Consider the following 20,531-nt stretch of genomic DNA (forward strand, 5'->3'; position numbering starts at 1 on the left):
TTTCATTTGTACAACAACAAATTTATTGGTGAAACAAGATTCTGGCACTCTTTTTCAAACGAACATAAAAATAAAATTATTAAGGGGGAACTTAACGTAAACGCCATCTTACCGCACTTTACATGGCTTTAATGGAAATATCTCGTTCACGTTTCAAGCGATCCAAAAACTTCATGTTCATCCTGTAAATCTATGTTGTGAGGTGTTTTGTAAATTTTGGGGTGATTTTTAGGTATATTTGGGAGGAGATAGTTTTTCTAGAAGGATTGGTTAAATTAAGAGAAATAAGAAATATTGAAGAATTAGTGAAGTTTTAAAATAAGAATTTGTAGTTCATAATTAATAGACGGATACCAAGTTAGTCCACTAGCGACCTGGGGTGCTCTTGTGTGGGTATCAACTGTCTGTTGGTGTTCCAAAAATCATTTTCTTTCTTCTATCCCTTCTTAAAACCACTTCAAATTTCATTCAAATTTCGGGTAAAGTCCCCCCTTAATGTACTGCAGACAATGAACCATAAACCTTATTCCAAAATGGCTACCATATTAATATTGTCTTGTTTATATTCAAATTAGTATTTCTTTAAAACCACACCAAAAGAGAAAAAAATTGAATTCTGGTTGCTATACATGGCTCAGGAATGTCTGTGCTTCAGCTCCCCATTAGCAGGGGGCAGGAGGGTGGTCATGAAAAAATAAGCAGTGAAAAACAGAGGGTCACATAAATTTATGCTCTTTTGATCATAATTTATAGTATGACAGGAAGAGCGAGTCATATATAAAAGACAAAATAAAATTTGTCAATTTGAGTCATTATTTAACAAAAGCAAGACAAGTATTAAAGTATTAATGTAAAGGAAATGTCTAGCATAATGGAGTTACATGATGTCAATGGGCTCTATAGATGATCTGAATTATGTTTGGGCAAAATGGTTCCAGTAAGTAACTTACAGTTTGCCTCCATTCTTGTTTTCTTTTTCTGGTATTTGAGCTACATTGTACTACCTGTTCAGGGGGAGGGTCATGAAATTTCATTTGAATCGCTATGGAGGGTCACATCATTTTCATTGCTCAATTTAAAATCTCCACCTCACTCCCTCCCTCCCCCCTAATTTCTGACCAGTCCCTAAAACAGAAGCCTATGTAATGGAAAGAGTTACAAAGAGGAGGCATGATGAATGGAGAGAAAAGAGTTTTTTTTATTGATTCTATTTGTCAACTGGTGGTTGAGGACAAAAGATCAAGAAAAGCCCTTGAGGAAGGTCAGTGCTCTTCAACTGCTAGTTAAGGAGGAGCACTGGCCTTTTCTTGGCTGTCCATATTTTTCACATGTTGTGCTCTGCAAGGCTTGTTTTGGCCTGTATTTAATAGTAAGAGCTGGGTTTTGAAGTTGTTGCAACTCAGCGTCTGAAAAAGATTCAAAATTTAAAATACATTACCAATTGAATCTAATTGATAAGAAACAACTAAATGTGGGGTTTTCTTAAAACCTTCCTTAAACCAAAAATTCAAACTATTTCTTCAAGAAACTACTTAAAAGAAAAAAGGAACCCTTTTGTAAACGCCAAAGACCACCTTATCCAAAGCTGAGTGAAAATGGATAATTAAAGTGGTTTCAGTGGTTTTCTTCGCGTTTGTTTGCACAGTTTTTGCCACAAGCTTAATTTGCACAAGCAAAGTAAACACAAGCTTACTCTTATCGCACTGAGATGTTTTGGAAATGCTTCGGAGGGAAAAGCTAGTTCCGGGAGCTAGTTGCACTTACATTATTTACTCGTTCAATCAAAGTTTAGTACTTTAGAAACGCAATATAAAATGTGTATAAAAATTTGTGACTGCTATTTGTATGGGTGCTGAACAAGGTATCGAGGAATCACCCAAGATTAAAACAATATTCACACATTTCGCCCACTCATTACATAAGCTTACCTTTTGCCGCTCCTTCTCCTTCAGGAGATTTTTTTCAGGTTCACAATCTCCTGATCGCTTATACCCTTTTCAAAAGATCCAGGTTTAATTTGTGTTCACTGACTTGGGTGGAATGCCCGAGTGTCCCTCGAACTAAACCGAGAAAATAGCAAAACGTGCAAGACAACAAACTGGACCCACACATCTCTCGTTCTGTCGGCCGGACTCGCATGCAGCGCAATTCCTGTCGCTCGATTAGAGCAGTTGCTATACCACTGAACAACACAGCGACTTCCCACCATTGAAAGAACGAAACATTTTTCGAAAACGTGTTCGAAACCGTATGAGAATTTAGCCTCGTAGGGCTCGCCTGCGCTTCGAGTTGAGAGAACTGGTGGGAACGGTCTTCAAGTTAGCACAGAGGATGAAAATTTACTGTCATAAGCTCACGCTCTCCATAAAACCTTGAATTTGGGCATTTCACGTTGTTTTTGGCCGAAGATGGCGATGAAATGTATCAAATTTTGTAATGCACATGCACAGCATTGTTTAGCTCATTAAGCCTTTTCTTTTATTGGCGTTTTCGTTGCCGTCGGCGTCTTGTTTGCGTAAAGTCCCTACTATTAAAACGAATTTGCGTTTTCTCAAACGTCGTCGCGATTATTCCAACTCGCTTTAAATGTCAAATGTAGGTGAAATGTTCTGGAGTTGAATTCTTGGAGACCGCACCCAAGTTTAGAAAAAGAAAAAAAATTCGTCCTCGTGTATTTACGTCCTCCATAAAACGTAACATCAGAAAATTTCACGTCCTAGCGGTGCAGTGACGGCAAGGAAATGTACCAAAAAGTGTAATGCACGTGCAGAGTTATTGTTTGGTAATTAAGCCTATTGGTTTTTTTTTACGTTCTCGTTGCTGTCTCCGTCGTCGTTGCTAATGCACCCTATTGTGTTTGACCCTAACACGGCTGGCTTGCAGGGCGTGTTCACTTATTCGCTGTAGCGCTATAATTGATTTGCTTTACACTGTCCAAGTATCATCAACTAGTTGGACGCAACATTTTAAGAAAATGAAGTTCCTATCTTAAATATTATTAAAAACGTGATTATTGGATAATGCAATTCCAGAGTTTTGATTGGGTTAGCGGTTATGGTATATCAGCCATTATATACCATGCCTGAGAAACAGCGACCATTAAATTGCCTTTTTTCTGTTCATTCTTGCAAAGCGAAATCAGCAAGGTCTAGCAATATTTCTTGGATGTTTTTAATAAAACAATTATTCCACCCGCGCTCGTTGCTTATCTATCGTCTCATATCCAACGCGCGCTCAGAATAGTAGCATAGCTTTCAGTTACACAACTTGTTGGTGTTACACTTACAAGATCATTTAGTTAAAAGTAAAGGAATACCGTCTTGGCGACGAACAATGTTTCAAGTACACCATATTGTGATTGTTTAATACTGGTATGGTTTTTTTTGATTTGTGATATTGCATTCTCTGTTGTAGTACCAAGAAAATTAGGTAAATCTACACCCTTATCATGTCGCTGTTCTCATAACACACTTGTTTTTTGTTTTGTTTTGTTTTTTCCCCTGTTTACTCTCTAAGCATCGGGATTTAAACTGCTGACACAGATTTTCATTTATTTAGTAGTCATTTATTTTCGTAATTAGTATTATTAAAATCATAATTTATTAGCTATAGACAGGCAGTGCCCACTATTAAGGGGTGGAAATGCTAGAACTCCGGGTCAGATACTTATAGTGAAGTTTTCGTAGCATCATGCTTTCGGTGGCACAAGTTGAAAAATCGATTCCTTTTATTTTTGCTTATGAGTAGCCGTTGGCACAAATAGAAGCCCGACGTATTTTACTTCTACCATCAACAGCTGAAGCCAGTTCTAAAGTATGTTTTATTTTAATCAATGTTTGAAAGAAAGATTATCATTTTCGAGTTACGGGACGTGTTGAATTATGTCTTGGAAGATAGCTTCGAATTTCTCAAACCACCTAGAGCCGCCTTTCACTTTAGAATTGTTCATATTTGGTATAAGGCTCACTACGGCCTACAAAACAGACTTCCCCGTTGAAAGAAAGTATCCATTTTTTTTCTTCGCATAATTTCGTTAGCGCGATGCTAGTTTATAGAAATACCGAAATTTCAAGATTTGAAATCGATTTTTTCTTTAACTTGTGCCACGAAATTCATTTTTTGCTTGATCATTAAAAAGAACACTGCTTAATAACTTTTCCTTGTTGTTGTCCTCCTCCTGCTCCTCCTCCACCTCCTTTTTTCTGTATCTACCTCGTTGACCTTAGACTGTGTTTTATTTTGTTACAGGATGACGACAGGGAGCGAGGTTCGTTCTTGCACTTATTGCTGTTTATAAGTGGGCACACAATTCAAACTTTACACTTTCTATTGAGAACTCTGAGTCGCATGCAGTGCACTCCAGATGTATTCCACCTACAAATGGATAACGTTTGGGCAGAGAACAAAAATCACTTTGTTATCAACTTCTTTGCACCCTGGTAACGAAGAACGCGTTTCAAAAGGTAACACGCAATTGTACAACAAGCAAGAATATGACTTTTTTTAATTAACCCTAAGAGTGCACGTCGAGTGATCTTAGAATTTTTTACTGTGACTGTTTGATGATAATTTACTAAAATTATGAAACTCTCACAACGAATTTAGGCCACCAATGTCATATTTATTTGTCAAACTGGAATATCGGCTATAGATTTATGCTTTGACCTGCCTTTTAAAACAAAGCTCCAACTTTCGCACGGAAACTGCGACACAATAATAAAGCGATTTAATTGGTTTATTGGTTTGTTATTGAACATGTTATTGTTTTGCAACCCGCACTGCTTACAAATGGTTGCACGCCTGTTACGTTTCACTAGAAATATACAAAATGAAAATTGGTCCATGCAGTGATACCACTTGGAGACCAGTCTCGAAGTTCGATTTAGTTTTGGCTTTCATATTGTGAATGACTGTGTCTCACCATCGAACTTAAAGGTTGAAATGAAGAGACTGGCATGACATTCCAAAATTCTTAAATTCCAGTTATTTGGACGAAAGGCGAAATGGTGCGATGACTTGCTGCGCGACAAAGATGGTGTAAGCAAGTTTCGCAGGGAAGATAATGAACAATCTACCAGACCCTCTTGTGTCCAGACTGAGATCGAAAAACCTTTTACAGAGCAATTGGATAAAATTCCTAAAGTAAGGAAATACTGATGCTGCCGTAATGTTGACAGCAACTGAAGAAGCTTTATCCTTGGATATGCAAGTAAAATCTATGGCATGCAAAACACAACGGCTCGGTTATTTTAACGAAGTTCAGATGAGGTTTAACCAAATTGCGGTCTAAATATTTTTCATTAGACTTGATTCGGGATGCTGACACGGTGAATTCATCAGTACAGACTACAGTTGACAAATTATATCCAAAATATACCATATACGAAAATTTACTCTGAGATTAAAAACTACGTGTAAAAAAATTGCTTTACATGAATGCCATATTTATAAGAATACTATTAGTCCCTGAAAGTGGGTGCAAGAGTATAGTTGTTGAAAGAAATCATTCAATCATCACTTAGTGACGTTCCTCTGCTGTAAACAGTGGCAAGAAGGCATAAGCAGTAACTAGAGACGGTGGCAACGCCAACGAACTCGTCACCAGAAAATGTAACTTTATTTCATTGGTGTTGTTTGTGATTATTTCAACTCGTTCAACTTCTACAGAAACTGCGAACTATCCAGGAACCAAATTGGTAAGAGTGGCACTCAAGTTAAGAAAGAAAATGAAAAATTCACCGTCGTGTGTTTGCGTTCTCCGCAAAACCTTACTTTTGGTCATTTCACGTTTTTGTTTTACAAAGGACGAAAAAGAAATGTATCAAAATTTAAAACGCACGTGCATAGCCTTTGTTTTTGCTCATTAAGCCTATTGTATTGCGGCGTTGTCGTTGCTTAAGCTCCCCATTTACTTAAGAACGTCCCACTTATAGGTACATAGTATTGATTGTCCTAAACCATGGTCTAAGTTAGACTTCATTTGAATAACCGAGCCTACGTCCATTTGAAGGCACAAAGCAAGGGTAGAAAGAGCGAGATTATAAGCTTCAAAATTTACAGTTATTTTTGTAGCTGGGTAGCAACTTCTGCCACACGGACACACCTTCAAACTTTAAAAATGTTAATGTCACTGCTGTTTCCAAGGGTGGAAGACCCTTTAAATTTAAGTACACTGAGTAAATGAAACCACTAGACGGGTAACGACTATAAATGATACTGTTTTTGACGTTTCTTTCGACTGCAGGTATACGCTGATCCATATAAAAAATCCAATAGATCTAGCTGCCTGAGCAAAAAAAGACAGTGTCGGACAAGTTGGAGTTTGTTACCGTTAACATCACGGACTACAACAAACTTCAAGTGTTGGGGAAAGTAAGCAAGGTGATATAACATTAAAAAGCTGCAAGACCCTTAAAAAAAGGAAGCCCAGCAGTAAGTGAAGTATGATTAAATGCTGTTTAGAACATGTATTAATAAAAAACTTTTAGAGACAAAAGTTTTTGTGCATACGGGTAATTTGGAGAGCGTAACGTGAATGGCTGGTGAAAGTGCTCAAACAAAGTTGTCATTCAGTAATGAGTTAAAGTGCCCCTAGCCCTTCAATTTGTTTTCTTTTGGTAGATTTCCATATCTTTTAAGAACTCATTTTCGAAAAAATTTTTGAGAAATATTGAATCCTTTTTTTTACGAGCACTAGAAGTGAAGGCAGTCTTGTCGATATTTTCACCTATCGTTCGCATTAGTCCCCCACTCGGCCAAATATGGAGCGTGACGTTAGAAAAGGACATCGTGCAAAAATATCCGAAGATTCGCGGTAATGCTTCAATTGTAAACAGAGAAAATGGGTGAAAAATGTGTGGTTTTTGGATGCAGCAACTCTGGAAATGTAGAGAATGGAATTAGCATGCATGAGATCCCTTCTGAATCCTTCTGGTGTCCTTTTCTTACGTCACAGCTAAGAAAGCGTCAAATATCGAACGCTTCTCATTGGCTCGCTCCTAATGAGCCCACGAGACAAAAATTTGTCCAGCGGGCCTTAAAGCGCGCAAAAATTTAAAAATTTCAGTAACTTTTAGCGCTCGTAAAATGAAAAGGATTCAATATTTCTAAAAACTTTTTTCGAAAATGAGTTCTTCACAGATATGGAAATCTACCAAAAGAAAACAAGTTGAAGGGTTAGGGGCACTTTAAAGAGAGGCTTTGAAAATTTCCAGGTTTATGTAAAGTTTATCTTTACGATGACGCTGGGAATTTCCATGGTCCAAAAAGAAAGCGTGAGCATGGAAATTAGCTTTACCCATTGAGTTTGTCGAAAAGTTACTTTGGCTCGTTTGGTGTTTGTGTTGTGATATTTCTGTGGCAATTTTTCCATGGAAAATCTAAATTATGGAGAAAGTTTCCATGGTCATTCCAAGTCTGTCTGTAGAAGCACTTGGAAATTTTTATGTTCTTTTTGCGTTTTCTATTGATATCGTGGCGGAATTTTGATCTTTCGTTGAACAGTTTACCATAAACTATGAAATCGCTAACGTTTAGCTGCTTAGGGCATTTCTTGCCAAAAATGACAATTGTTTTATGGGCTTAGAAATTTTTCCATAGTTATCACAATTTGTGACACTAGTTTTCTTACTTTCCGCTTCTTTCTGGCAGTAAGGCCTCAAAACTTATACCCTAAAGTTTAAATCCAGAAAATTGGTAATGCTGACATCAGTTTAGTCAGTACACGTCAATGCAGACAGGTTGGGTTTCCAGATGGGAAGTGGAAAGTAACAGTGTATATTTTGTCAGTCTGTTAAAGTCCCATTGATAACTCGGTAAATTTAGATCTTAACTAATTATAACAAACTATATTCCTAATTTCATTGAGTTTGTGCAAAAACTAGAGTTTTGCACACGTTAGGCGCCCTGGATTGAGCTAGCGGCGAATCTGTTGCCTAACATAATTTCTGTCATTTCCGCTCGCGAGCGTTTAATCTAAGAGGAAAAAGGCGACTGCTCGCAGTCTACTTAAGTTATCGTGTACTTATCATTGCCTGTAGAATACTGTGGAAGTCTGCAAGGAAGTTTGGGGACGAGTGTGTTAAAAAATGCAAACGCAACTGCACGCCTTCCAGCCTTGGATGAGTAAATCTTTTGCCAAAATTAACTATCTAGTTTGCCGAATATCTGGGGTTTTATAGTTTGCTGAAATTTTGTGGCGTGGGTTATATTTATCTCCTTTTCAAAAGGGATGGCTTGGTTGGAATCTGCCTGATATAGAGGTGATCCTAAGGAATAGCACAATGACAAGTCGGGAGTGGTCGAGATAGTTCAGACCTTCCTTACTTGTGTTGAGTACTTGCTCGTTTTTAACCTCTTAATTAAATCAAGCGTTGTTAAATTACAGACACTATCACTGCTTTCACTAACTGATAAAAGTTAAAACTTTTCAGGGATTTACCTTAATATATTTACAAAGATATCCCTACAGCTGGCACAGTACCCACCCTTTTACAAGTGGCGATTTATCCGTAAAATCTCGACTTACAAGATTTAAAGATAATGACTATCTTTTATCTTCATGTATTATGTATACACAAGTTTACAATCAAAATTATGTAAATAGCACAGTTACTGCGCTTTACAGTATCTTAAAGAACCAGATTGAATTGCTATGATTCGTAATCATTTTATTCTCACCCTTTCTCTCCCTGAGTTAGGCTGTGCATGCATGGCGCTCATTTAAGTCCGTGGATTTTATATCCAGAGAGTGACAATCCAAGTGAATGCTACCAAGTGACGCTTTCGTGTTCTTGTGGTTACAGTTTCATAATACACAATTAGGCGGCAAGCTTCAGCTGATAGTTAGCAAAGGGCTACAAGTAAGCCCCCAGGCCAACTATCAAAATCGATAGAAACCGAAATCGAGCGTCTGGCTTATAGCATAAACCGGTGAGCGACCTATTCAGCAATGTAATTCAGCGATAAAATAGTTTGTTGTAGCTTATTAGTTTGAAGGCGTTGTACATAATATTTTTGTCCGTTCCTAGTATTGCTTAAGAAGTGATAATAAAGAGGATCTCGAACTTGAAGGGAAAAAAATGGATAAAATTTTCAAGATGGGCAAACGACCGTGATCTAAAACCAAACACACTTGCAAACTATTAAGAAAACATCTTATGGATGCATATATCTACAAACACATGCAATTGATGAGTATTTTAACAAATTTGTCCATCAACTCGACATATAATAGGAAAATAGCTCACTTTGTCAAAATTCTTTGTCAACTTTCAAGTAGCTTGTCTTGGGGAATCTCTGTCTGCCTTCATCTCTCTCTTGTTATCCAAACATGACGGACAATAGAATTATCCGGTGGTGTTAGTTCTAGTACCGCTATAAAACATTCATTTTGCATTTATTAAAATCTTAACGGACCGAAATAAAACGTGTTCTTCCATGTCGGTCAAATGTTTGGTCGGGGGCTACAATACTGAAACTTTTTTCGAGACACGATCTGCCATCGTTGATAATGGGTTTAGTAGTATCCGAATATTGGGTGTGTAATGTTAACTTCTATGTGATCTATTAGCTACCGCTTCATTGTCCATCAAACAATTTACTCCAACAATGTTTTCCATTACAATATATTTCTTTCCCAGGCAAACACAAGTTCTTTCATTCAATTTGGCTCTCGACAGCCGTCGCAACACTTAACCTCGATTTAAAAGATGGTATACGAGCGAAAAACTGGGTTTCTCTTTCCTTCCCCTGGGGACATTGTGTTTGTGAAAGCAATTACAAATTTGTCCGCTTGTCTGTTGTTTGGTTACCAAGTCCTGCAATTAAATATATTTTCTAATGCAAATCAGCAATACAATTTTCACTTTGAAAACAAACACCAAGATGGCAAATCTGCAACACCGTTTGATCGATCGATCATAGTGCTATAGGGTGCCTTCACTGCCACCTTATGAATACGCCCTTCTTTGTTCTTCCTCTGACGTGTAACAATTAAAAAATAATTAGAATAAGGTAATTATCACGAAAGGAACCGATTTGAATTTTTAAAACACAGTTCGGTTCAAGTTGTGTACGAGGTTTGCTTTCAGAGATAGTTATTATAATCAAAAGTTACTAAGGTTCTTCATTTATTCTTAAACGTTTTTGGTGACAAAAGTACCTACTGCCCTCTCGCGGGAGGGTGGCTGTTACGGACAGGAATTGGATTTCCGTCGAAAGTGTAATATTGCAGACGATCAACTGACAACAACCCACACTATACGGACACCGAATACTGAAAAGGGCCTAGAATTTCCGTTATAGCTCAAGTCGACTGTACGTGTTAGTTGACTCTACAAGTCTGTTGGTTATAGATCAACATCCCCTACCTCCTCTTCGTAAATACACCCTGCAACTTTGTTCTTGTTTTACCATTACAGTACTGAATCTAATAAATCAAACGACGGTTAATTGGCTAATTGGAATTAATCGCAGTAGTTTCTCTTGTTTCCCTCTTAACTTCGGGCGGATAACTTGAACCATTGGGGCTTTTTTTATCGTTGTCACTCCCAATCAACAACATTGACTTTTACAAGTACATGTAATGTGGTGTAAATTTGGAGTCGTGAATGAAGTGTGACCGTTTAGAAAGTGCGTGCTGTGTGAATTATTCTGTGTAAGGTGCTTCTACCTTCTGAGTGTGAAAAATGGTGAGCATTCAATTCAAAATGTTTGCAATAAATTATTGCAATTCGATAAAGGACTGTTACGCTCTCTTGAGAAATCGGGCGATGATTCCCTTCTAACTGTAAGCTGAACTTGAAGTGTAGAAAGTGTACAAGGTTTCATTTCAAGAAAAATGCAACATTTTAGACCCTACGGTCTTTATTTAATACGTATAGTTATGTTTAACTCACGTTCTAATAAAACATTTTAGTATTTTGTATTTCATCACTCAATCGTTTCAGACCAACTGTAGGCTCGATTTTCTACTTCACTGACTCGAGCTGTAGCTGTAGACGGCCTTCTTTGTTTCGGTGTTTGTTATTCTGCTCACTCGCTCAGTCACTCATCGCCTTTGTACCAAGTGACAAATAAGGTGGCCACAGTGTCTCTCTTCTTTGCCCTAAGCCATTTTAATTGTGCTTTCCCGCCAAATACCAGCTTTCTTCAACTCTTCTGTGGCATCGAGAAATGAGAAAGCGGTTATCATTTGTTACCAGCAAACAAAAATACTATAATAGCACCAAGTGATAATAACACTAACTTTCGCGTTATTACATAAGAGACAGATGACGCCAGTGTGTATTTCTTGCAATCATGGATTGAAACAAACCTATACAAACCTCAGCATTTACTGATCAAACATGCCAAATTCTGGATTTGTTCTTTGGTTATGATTTGTGCTCTTGATTTGTTTCAATCCATTCTTTGCAGGCCACGTTTTTGTTTCGTTCAAACGTTTCAGGGTAAAATTATGAAGAAGCTTTTGACGCACAAAAAATATTGGGTTATAAGTGCTCAGCTAATCCTAATCAGCTAAGTGCCTCGAGGGCTTGTGGTTAACATTCTTAGTGTTTCTACAAATCATTTGCGCTACGATTTTCGTCCATTTCCGGAGTTTGATAATTACATCGGCCGGAGCATTATTTCGCTGTGGGGAATATTTGATAAAACGCGTGGAGCACTTAAACAGACACAGCGGGGAACAAAGCTTGTTGGAGCTGGCTAAGCAGTCTTTACAAAAGACCAATTGTTTTTAATGCAGAGAGGTTTATAGGGTTGTCACGAAAATAAGGGCAGAGTTTGTTTTATAGCTGTTTGTGCGGCTCAAAGAACGAAACAGCTGGAATAAGGAACTGGCTTTTATCCCCCATGTAAACGGCCTGCAAAAGTTAGTCATTCATTGATGTAATTTTGAACGGCTTGAGTCGTAGTATTTGCCTGAAAACTTAGCTGTATCAGTTCAGATAATAAGATAAATTGGCCACCATAAAGAGATTCAAACGCTGACATTTCTAAGGCTAGCCTTTCGTTGGGACTAGAGTTGCGTTTATCAACTGATTTGATATAAACACATTTTCAGTTTTTCACCTACGCGCCCTCATAGTTTCTTAAAAACTAACCCTTTATCCATCTGGATTATTTACCTGTTTTATTAATTTGCGGAAGTTTTGGATAACACCATCAGAGACGCAAGTCAATGAATTCTGGTCGTTAAATTGAGGGCACAATGAATGAACTCTATTTAATTCAAAATTAAAACTGTGAATAAAACATCTTGAGCTTCGGTGGTGATTGTGTCGATTTGACGCGGCTTAGTGAACTCACTGCAGATCTTTCTTCGAGAGAAATAATGAGGTTTTTCCGTTGTTTATCGTAATAAATCTTGTGTTTCATATTTAGCTGGTTGGGCAGGTGCTCGTTAAAAGATCAAGTTCCTGTTTTTAAGTGAGAGTACAGTCCAGTTTTAGACAGAGTAGTGAATCGTGTAACGGTTCAATTGTCTATACCTGAACAGTTATATTAATCGTCTTTGTTTTTGTCATTGACTTTTTAGTGGAGTGTTCATAACTTTAGTGTAGTGCAAGTAAAAACAAAGACGTCGCGAGATAAAGCCTCCTTTGTTCTCGTTTGTTTAGTTTTTATGGCATCCTTTTGTGCGCTGTTACTTCACTCCCTGCATCCAACACGTGTTCAACAAGAAATATACCAAAACATACATGTAGAAGAGAAAAACAAGTATTCAAAGCTTTCAAAAGTTGCTGTCAACAGAACTTTGCTTGTTTGAAATAAAACCATTCTTCTGTCTCTTCTCTTATCATTGTGTTCTCTTAATCTATTTTTAAGCTTATCAGAAGCAGTAACAAAGCTTGAAATTCCACTCGGCCCAAGAATTTTCTTTCTTCTAAACAACCAATTCAGACCTTTGTTCAAGAAGTTAAAGGAAAGTGACAGATACTAACAATAGATTTGCTTCTTTTGTGTTGGTTTGAATTATTATTCTTTGCAAAAGTCAGTGTTTATTCACTAATGTGTGTTAATTGAACCCCGGGGCGACGAGAACATTAGGTGACCGAAGCTTTATATATATATATTTAATAACTAAACATGACAACACGATTCAGTCCATGATCGATGGTGTAAAAATAAATATGGTGGAAAATCTGAAGGCGAAACCATGTGTTGGCAGTCTTGTAAGGTGCGCTCCTTTATGCTGTCAGCACAAAGCCACTTGAGGTTAGATACATTTTATTCCTGTCCATAAAATATCGGTGTAGAAATCAGGCTGTATTGATGTTACTCTACAGATGGCTGCTTTCTCATATGTTACATAAATTGGTGACATAGGTCATGATGGCAGCTTGTAGACCTGATTCAGCTTTGATTGTTGTGCAAGGTGTTTAGATTCTAGCCCTGTTTCCATTTATCCAGGTTTTCTGGAAAAAACGAAAGAAACCGCAGTTTTGTTTTCAATTTTTATTTTAAAGCCCATATTTCAAAAAAACTCAAAGGGCACTCGGAAATTATTGAAATAACTCCCAGGCTTGGTGGCTTTGACAAAACAATTCACTCCTGCCGAGAGATTTGCAGTCAATTTTAATGTGCCGTATTTTTCTTTTTGTTTCAACCGCCTTTCAAGGAACAATATAATCTAGCCGCGACACATCTGTTTTCAAAAATAATGTACTTGTTGTGGTTTATTAAAATTGAAATTAAAATTATATGCGAGTGATTAAGCGACTTTAAACGTTCTGGTTGACAGTTGGAATTTCGCCAGTTGAAATTTCTTTCTGTTAGACCAAACCTTCAACTTGGTGCTTTAATGTTTATTATATTCTTAGAGTGAAATAAATGAGAGGACAATTGGACCCATGATATAGTAGCAATCTTCGAACGTTTATCTCTAATGAATCTTTTTTTTTTTTTTCTCTGTTAGTCAGGTATATTTGCCCATAAATTAGTATTTGCCTATGTTACTCTAAGATAAATTCAATTATAGTTTGACCAAGCACTTTTAAAGACAAACTTAAGGCGTGGAGCTGAAATGTTTTAATTATATTTTTTTTTATGTCATGTGCTTTGTGTTCGTGATTTTCAAACTCCTGTGGGTCAGAAACCGCAGAGTTGTCCCTGGCCTTAAGCAATAGGTGTGAAATCGTTCCAATATTTTCCGCTGTTGTTTTCGTTTTAATTTGTCTGTGACAGCAATGATGTATTCATGAAGTTATGTTCATTGTCAGTAATAAGAGTTTAAATCTGGAAGAATTAGTTCTTTATCAGTTCACTCTATCTTCAGGAAATGTTTTAACGCAATTTGGTTAATCATTATTAATGTTCACAATAATGAGGATAATGAGGGGATTAAGCAATGTGGAGTTTATTTTCTCAATCTTAATTCGTCTTTAAGTCTCTCGTGTCCTTGTTTTTCAACTGAATAATCATATTATCTTTGCAAATAGCAGGGCTGTTGGTTTGTTCGCGGTTTTGCCAAGGTCAACGTCCACTCGTAGGAAGAGAATTTCGGTCTTCAATACAGTTCTTTCCATTTGTAGTTAAGTCTACATACCAAAGTTTCGTATTTCTTCTTCTTCTTCTAAAATACAATACGTGCACAACGAAAGTGCCGGTTCAGAATCTTAAATTGTATCTGAGATAAAGAACGAACTAATGTATCCAACAAGAAGTAACTTGTCATTAAATTCTTACAAACTATTAAAGACCATTTTCATGGGGGGGGAAAAAACAGTTGTCTCACCAAAGCCCGTGTCAACTACACTCGGTACAGCGTAAGGTGGATTAAAAAGCACTTCGCGAATCTGGGCATTTTTAGGGACTATTTCAAGTACATAACGGAGTCTGATAAAAAAATAATTGCAATAATGAAATCACCGGGATATCACGGACATGGGAAATAAAATCTAAGAGTATCAGACTCCAGGCTTCTTCTCAAGTGAAAAATGAGACATGGCAAAACTCCAGTAAACGACACACGAAGGGAAATTTGCAATTGTTTAGTTTTCATTTCCTTTTAAAGAGGGTTTTATGTCACAGACCACTTACGTGTGCTGTTAAAGCTTGTCATTGTATATAATGGAAAGAGTGTAGTCAAAGAGGGAGTTTAGTTTTGTACATGCACGGTGGGAAAACGTTTTCAAAAAAGATGCGTCGAAGTTGCGATCACAATACACGTATTTTGCAGAATACGGTAGCATAAATTGGTAGCATAACCGAATGTTAGTCTTCTTTGAAGAATAACAATAATAATAATGGCAGAAAAGAGCAGTAACCGTTATTTCTGTCTAGCCTTCCCACCTTTTAAGGCTTTCTAATCAAGGAAACATAGTATTGCAGTATAAACTGCGTCGCTTGCTGTATATATTTCGACCTATACGCTCATTGCCTTCATTGTTTTCTTGATGTTATCGTTTATCGTTTCAATAGTTCCGATAAACTACACGAAACCATAGCTAGCTGCTTTATAATTCTCTCTGTCGAGTACTAGCAATGAGAGAAGGCGGCTTTATTCGCAGGCTACTTCATTCCAACATGAAGGACTGGATTTGCGTACCACAGCTCACGTTTTTAAAGTAAAAATTGACTGCTGTCAAGTAAGTTGTAGGAGCCTCGAACATCTTGAGAATCAAGCACTTTTTGCATCCAAGCAACAAAACTATAACATGATGTAATGCAAGTTCCTTAATAATTTCTTAATTTTGGTAATTCATCTACAATTGCTTTGACCTGTACTTTATACACTGCTGGTCTCAATTTGCTCCATTTGTAAATCACCTAAATATGCATCCACTCGTAACACTTTTATTTACTACCATATCAAGTTTCACACATTTTGTTCTGCTTTTATTATTGCAATTTCATTTTTTTTTCTTCTTTTTTGTGTGTAAAAAGAACGGACGATTTAATACCTGAACTTGAAAAATAGAATATAGCAGTAACCGGCACTTGTTTGATTTAAGTTCATTTACGGGTGTTTTCTTCTTCCATATTAAAGCTTCTTCGCCTGGTGTTTGACGGCTCTCCAATTGTGAATTGTGCGTGGTAGTGCTAAAAGAAACTTCTAGTAAATTCTCTTATTTCTAACCGGCATTCAAAAGATTTAAAACACTTAAAATTTGCTAATCTTGTGGAGCTCGCTTCAACCCCTGTGACAGCCATATAATATTTTTTTCGTATTCAAAAAAATCAGTGTGATTGAGAAGGCGAATTTATCTAGATTTCAGTCTTTTTCAAAAGCAAGTCTAGAAAACAAAGAGCAGCTCGACGAATGTCCAACAGATGTAACACTCCGTGTCATAAGCGGATGTCGATTTAAGGGCATTGGCCACTTATCTCGCGCGTTTGCTCCAGGGTAACTTAATCAGTGTATCAGCAAAGATGGCGCTCCACAAAGATAACTTCAACTTGAAAAGTACGCGCGAGATAAAGCCATGCGTTTCAAATTTGGTTATCTCGCGAACTGTCAACGTCAATGCGGAATTCGCATGCGAGCGAAGTTCTGTTGTGTATCTTGTACCTTGCTGACATAAAATTCCCTACAAAAAATAGTATAATATATCACGAAGCACGAAATACAGAAATAAAAGAAAATCGAAACACGGCCTTATTTAGAGTATCGACTTTCCGGGCTAAACCTGAAAGGCTCTAAAATTATCCTTTCTGTCAATTATAATTGAGTCTTACGGCTGTTGTTTATTAGGTCTTCAGACTTCTGGCGTCTCACGCTAATTACATCGCAATAGTGATTAATATCTATTTCACAAGAACTTCATAGATATCCAAAGTTATTCAAATTAGTAATCTCTAAGACTGAGGAAGTATGGTTACAATTATAGTTTATCAAAGGAGACATTAGCGCCAAGAATGCACGGCCCGTTTGTGTTTGTTGCTACTGAGTGTACTGGTAGTCCTCGAGTTTGGGTGGAAATCACAACTTTCTTGTTCGACATCTTGAAATTAAGTAATCAGCGTGACCAAACAGTGTGTAGAAATATCAAATTAACGGTAAGAGGCAGGGAATAAACATCCCAAGCTCTAGGGCACGCAGGAAGGATATAATCCAAACAAAACTTCTTGTCTTATCACTAAAAATCAACATAGCCCCTCCTTGGCAGTGTTTAGAGGTCTGTCAGAGGTGTCTTAATTGATTCAATCATATCGCGCTATTCAAGGCTTTTTCTTTACAGAACGCTGTTTCTTTGTGCCTACAAATTCGCGTGTATGGCTTGGTGGAAACCTTATTACCATATCATTATCTTCGAAAGCACATCGCTTACTTCAATTACCTCTCAATTACCGGTTACACACACAGATGGAAATTACTTCCCGAACAAGCCGATAATAGAGACACGTAGTATTTGTATTTGAAAAAGCTCTAATTGATTTCCATAAAATTTTGTTTTCCTTTAGATCTGATACTATCGGTTGAAAGCCCCCCGCTGTCGTCCACTATTTGTTTTAAGGATTAAAACAAACAATAAAAAGTGCTTGTCTCTTTAGAACGAAGAGTTTTGGCAAACAAAAAAAACTCGCATTGTGATCCACGATATTTTTTACTACTGATAGTTACGTGTATCGAAGAGAAAAGCGGAACGGGGCCATAAGGCACATTGAAGTCGACACAACATTCTCGTTCGTGACTTTCGTCACCAGATGGAGAAGATTCTCATCTCGAAACCTGCCCATTACTTTCTTGTAAGTACCTTGCATATTAATCCTAATTATCAGACAAGTGGTTTTGGTTTCGAAGCAAGAAAGGCGGTACTTTTGGATAACAACTTCAAACCGACAGTTTGGGCACGTCATACGAAATTATTTTGTAAATGCCTCGAAGGCAATTCTTGCATGTTTGTAGAATTGTCGAAGCCACCACGCCGACAGAAACAATAGAACTACCAAGCCGTAAATTGGTTTTAATACGAGCCAATGAGAACAATTTAGCAGTTATCAAATCTTTTAAAGATGACACCCTGCGCGTCCTGTGGTTGGCTGTCATTTATCAACAACAAATTTGCTTGATAATGACACAATTATCTTATGCCCTATTAGGCAGGGTCCAATATACGCGGACATCAAACGGGTGAAATGGCTGTTCACAGCAGGTTCTCTTCAATTCTGAACTAAAGCTAAGGACGGCAGAGCAACTAAGCATTCCAGGGACGTCTTCGCTTACTTAGAAAGCGTTCTTCGCCTATCACGCGGAACCGCGATACGTTTTTAAAGAGACATCAAAAGCGATGGAGCAAAGCAGGCCTGCTATGTCTCGACGTATATCTTTCAGTGTGGAATCACTCATATCAAAACCAGACCAAAATGGCGACAGCTCGGCAAACTCAACCCGCGCACCAGGGTTGCCGATTAACTTTTCTGTTGAAAGGCTGTTGGATAAACAAGATGTTAGGGGAGGAGAAGCTACTAAGAGCTCTGAACCGTCCGTGGATTTGGCTAGTGAACACAAAGATGTTAATGAGCGGGTGGAATGGACAGAAGACTTTCCGTGGATGCATTCTACTAGATATGACCCTCCACCTCGTAAGTTGAAAATTTCTGTTGTATGCCATTTTAAGGTTTACCGTGTCGTGTTATGTTGTAATGTTTAATCCTGTAAAATTACTTCACTTGTTTCTTTATGCCCGTCAGAAGCATAACGGTTTTGTTGGCGTACTTCTATACGGCTTGGTGCGAGACTTGGCAAACCTGCGGGTATGTTGTGCGGTGGAGTACTTGAGACTCACTAATCCGCTTTTCTTCTCTCAATCCCAGGCATTCGTCCACGACTGAGCCCGACAAAATGTCAACTCAGGAAGCACAAGACTAATCGAAAACCAAGAACACCTTTTACAACTTCACAACTACTCGCTTTGGAAAGGAAATTTCGACAAAAGCAATACCTCTCTATCGCTGAAAGAGCGGAGTTCTCGGCCTCTTTGAACCTCACGGAAACACAAGTTAAAATATGGTTTCAGAACCGCCGAGCAAAAGCAAAGAGGCTTCATGAAGCCGAACTGGAAAAACTTAAACTGGCGAGCAAGCCATATATGCCGCCAAGATTTCCGTCGAACCTTGGATCTGGCTCTGTGTGTTGCGAACCTTCGCCTTATGGTCCGCACTTCGCTTTTCAGCCCTATGCGCACGTAAATTTACCTACTTCACCTTATGGACAAGCCATGAGCTATTCGGCGCATAGGAGTCCTTATGGAACTTCTCAAGCTTTCCATAATTTCATGTACCATTAGCTTAGTTGGCAACTAGCTTTAGTACCCGATCTGTTTAGACAACCCTTTTGTATGTCATTCTTTCCCCATCCCATCGACTGTGGTGATTTTGTTAAAAAGAAAACATGCTAAATCCTTTGTGATAAAAAAACTTAGCAAATTCTAGTAGGTTGAAATTAAGGTTCTAATTTTGAGGTCGGTTGCCTTCAGAAAGAAAATTCATCAATTCTGTTTTCATTTGGGGAATTATTGGCAAGGGGTGGAGATGAATAACTAAGTTGAACAACAAAAGCAGACTTTTGTGGACACGTATTGAAAAAACATTTGTATCTAAGGATAAATTCAATTGATTTTAAGTTGTTTTAAGACCAATTATAAAGACATCAAGCACGTGTCCTTGAGACAATTTCTATAAGAATGAATTGATACTATAGCCAAAGCAAATGATTTGCAGCAGAAGCCCTTTCCTCCCTTGCTGATCCAGTCAATGTTATTAGTATTTATTGAACGGTCTTTGGAATTGAAAATTCGTCTTGTGCAATTTTGTGGGAAGAACAGATTTAGTTTACCATACTATCTCAGCCTTTTGGTTTTTTTCCCCTCAGATCTAGAACAACTGGTTGTCAACGGCTTGTACCTGCTAAAAGTTGTGAAAAGAACTGATACTCGCCTCTTTTTCAACTGGTAGTGCCGTATTATTTTCCGTCGTCTAATCCGACAATAAGTGTTGCCACGCTTCTTGCGGGAAAGAAAAGTATGGTAATGAGCTGGTGGTTCTACATAAAAACAATTCAATTTGCAACACTTAAAATCTCAATGGTGCTATTTATCAGAGACACCAGAGATACTGCACAAGTAACACGATTTCTCAGTCCAAGTAAACAGCAGGGATTTTTATTCTCTAAAAGCTACCGTGATCAATGTAAATAGGGACAACAAACAATTTATCAAAGCGTGAAAACAGAATTAAAGTTACTCTTTGTAGGCAATGTGTCCTGTGTTCCACGAGAAATACAAGAAACATAATGCAACCACCCTTCATCTATGTATGTCTATAGATTGATTCACAAACAGGGGCAAGCAGTAGCCTCTGTTCAGTTTTCTCATAAAACAATTACCCTTGGTTCTTGTATATGAACATGCCTAAACAGCTTGCACCCATATGGTCTTAATTAGAAAATAAAACTGATATGAGGACGCAATGCTGTTTGGTGATAAGGAAACCAGATTTTAGTCGTTGCTGCTCACAAAAGCGGTCTTTAGTGCAAAGGGCAGTTAAAAAGTGTCTTTGTCTTACAGTTCGTATCTGGTGAAGGT

General features: G+C 37.7%; 1 protein-coding gene and 2 long non-coding RNA genes across 5 annotated transcripts in view; 2 read left to right on the forward strand and 1 right to left on the reverse strand.

Moving 5' to 3' along the window:
* Positions 1 to 20,531, forward strand: part of LOC146465702 (uncharacterized) — a 90,818-nt gene that overhangs the window by 59,210 nt on the left and 11,077 nt on the right. The window contains exons 3-4 of one of the 2 annotated variants that reach the window (XR_014868212.1): positions 4,249 to 4,463; positions 6,245 to 6,432. This is a non-coding gene — a long non-coding RNA (uncharacterized LOC146465702). Of the gene's footprint in view, positions 1 to 4,248; positions 4,464 to 6,244; positions 10,259 to 20,531 lie in introns of those variants that run through there. The other variant, XR_014868211.1, reaches the window with a different exon arrangement.
* On the reverse strand, positions 1,179 to 1,972 carry LOC146465707 (uncharacterized). Its single transcript, XR_014868188.1, has 2 exons — positions 1,929 to 1,972; positions 1,179 to 1,406 (listed from the first exon to the last, which is right to left on the reverse strand). It is a non-coding gene; the product is annotated as an uncharacterized LOC146465707 (long non-coding RNA).
* On the forward strand, positions 13,106 to 20,203 carry LOC146465708 (homeobox protein MSX-1-like). Of its 2 annotated transcripts, XM_085128269.1 has the most exons (3): positions 13,106 to 13,221; positions 18,049 to 18,531; positions 18,763 to 20,203. In XM_085128269.1, the coding sequence occupies exons 2-3, from the start codon at positions 18,237 to 18,239 to the stop codon at positions 19,233 to 19,235; spliced, it is 768 nt and encodes a 255-aa protein (XP_084984395.1). In that variant the 5' UTR covers positions 13,106 to 13,221; positions 18,049 to 18,236; the 3' UTR covers positions 19,236 to 20,203. The 2 variants fall into 2 exon arrangements, with proteins under 2 accessions (XP_084984395.1, XP_084984396.1); XM_085128270.1 differs by lacking the exon at positions 13,106 to 13,221 and having other exon boundaries at positions 16,186 to 18,531.

Source organism: Pavona decussata, unplaced genomic scaffold, assembly GCF_977016875.1.
Source record: "Pavona decussata unplaced genomic scaffold, jaPavDecu1.1 SCAFFOLD_155, whole genome shotgun sequence".
NCBI classification, from domain to species: Eukaryota; Metazoa; Cnidaria; class Anthozoa; order Scleractinia; family Agariciidae; genus Pavona; species Pavona decussata.

What these genes read in the sequence shown, in the direction of transcription:
- LOC146465708 (XM_085128269.1), top strand. Translation starts at nt 18,237, where the DNA reads ATGGAGCAAAGCAGGCCTGCTATGTCTCGACGTATATCTTTCAGTGTG. An exon ending in TAGATATGACCCTCCACCTC is followed by an intron (nt 18,532 to 18,762) that starts GTAAGTTGAAAA and finishes TCTCAATCCCAG; the next exon opens with GCATTCGTCCACGACTGAGC.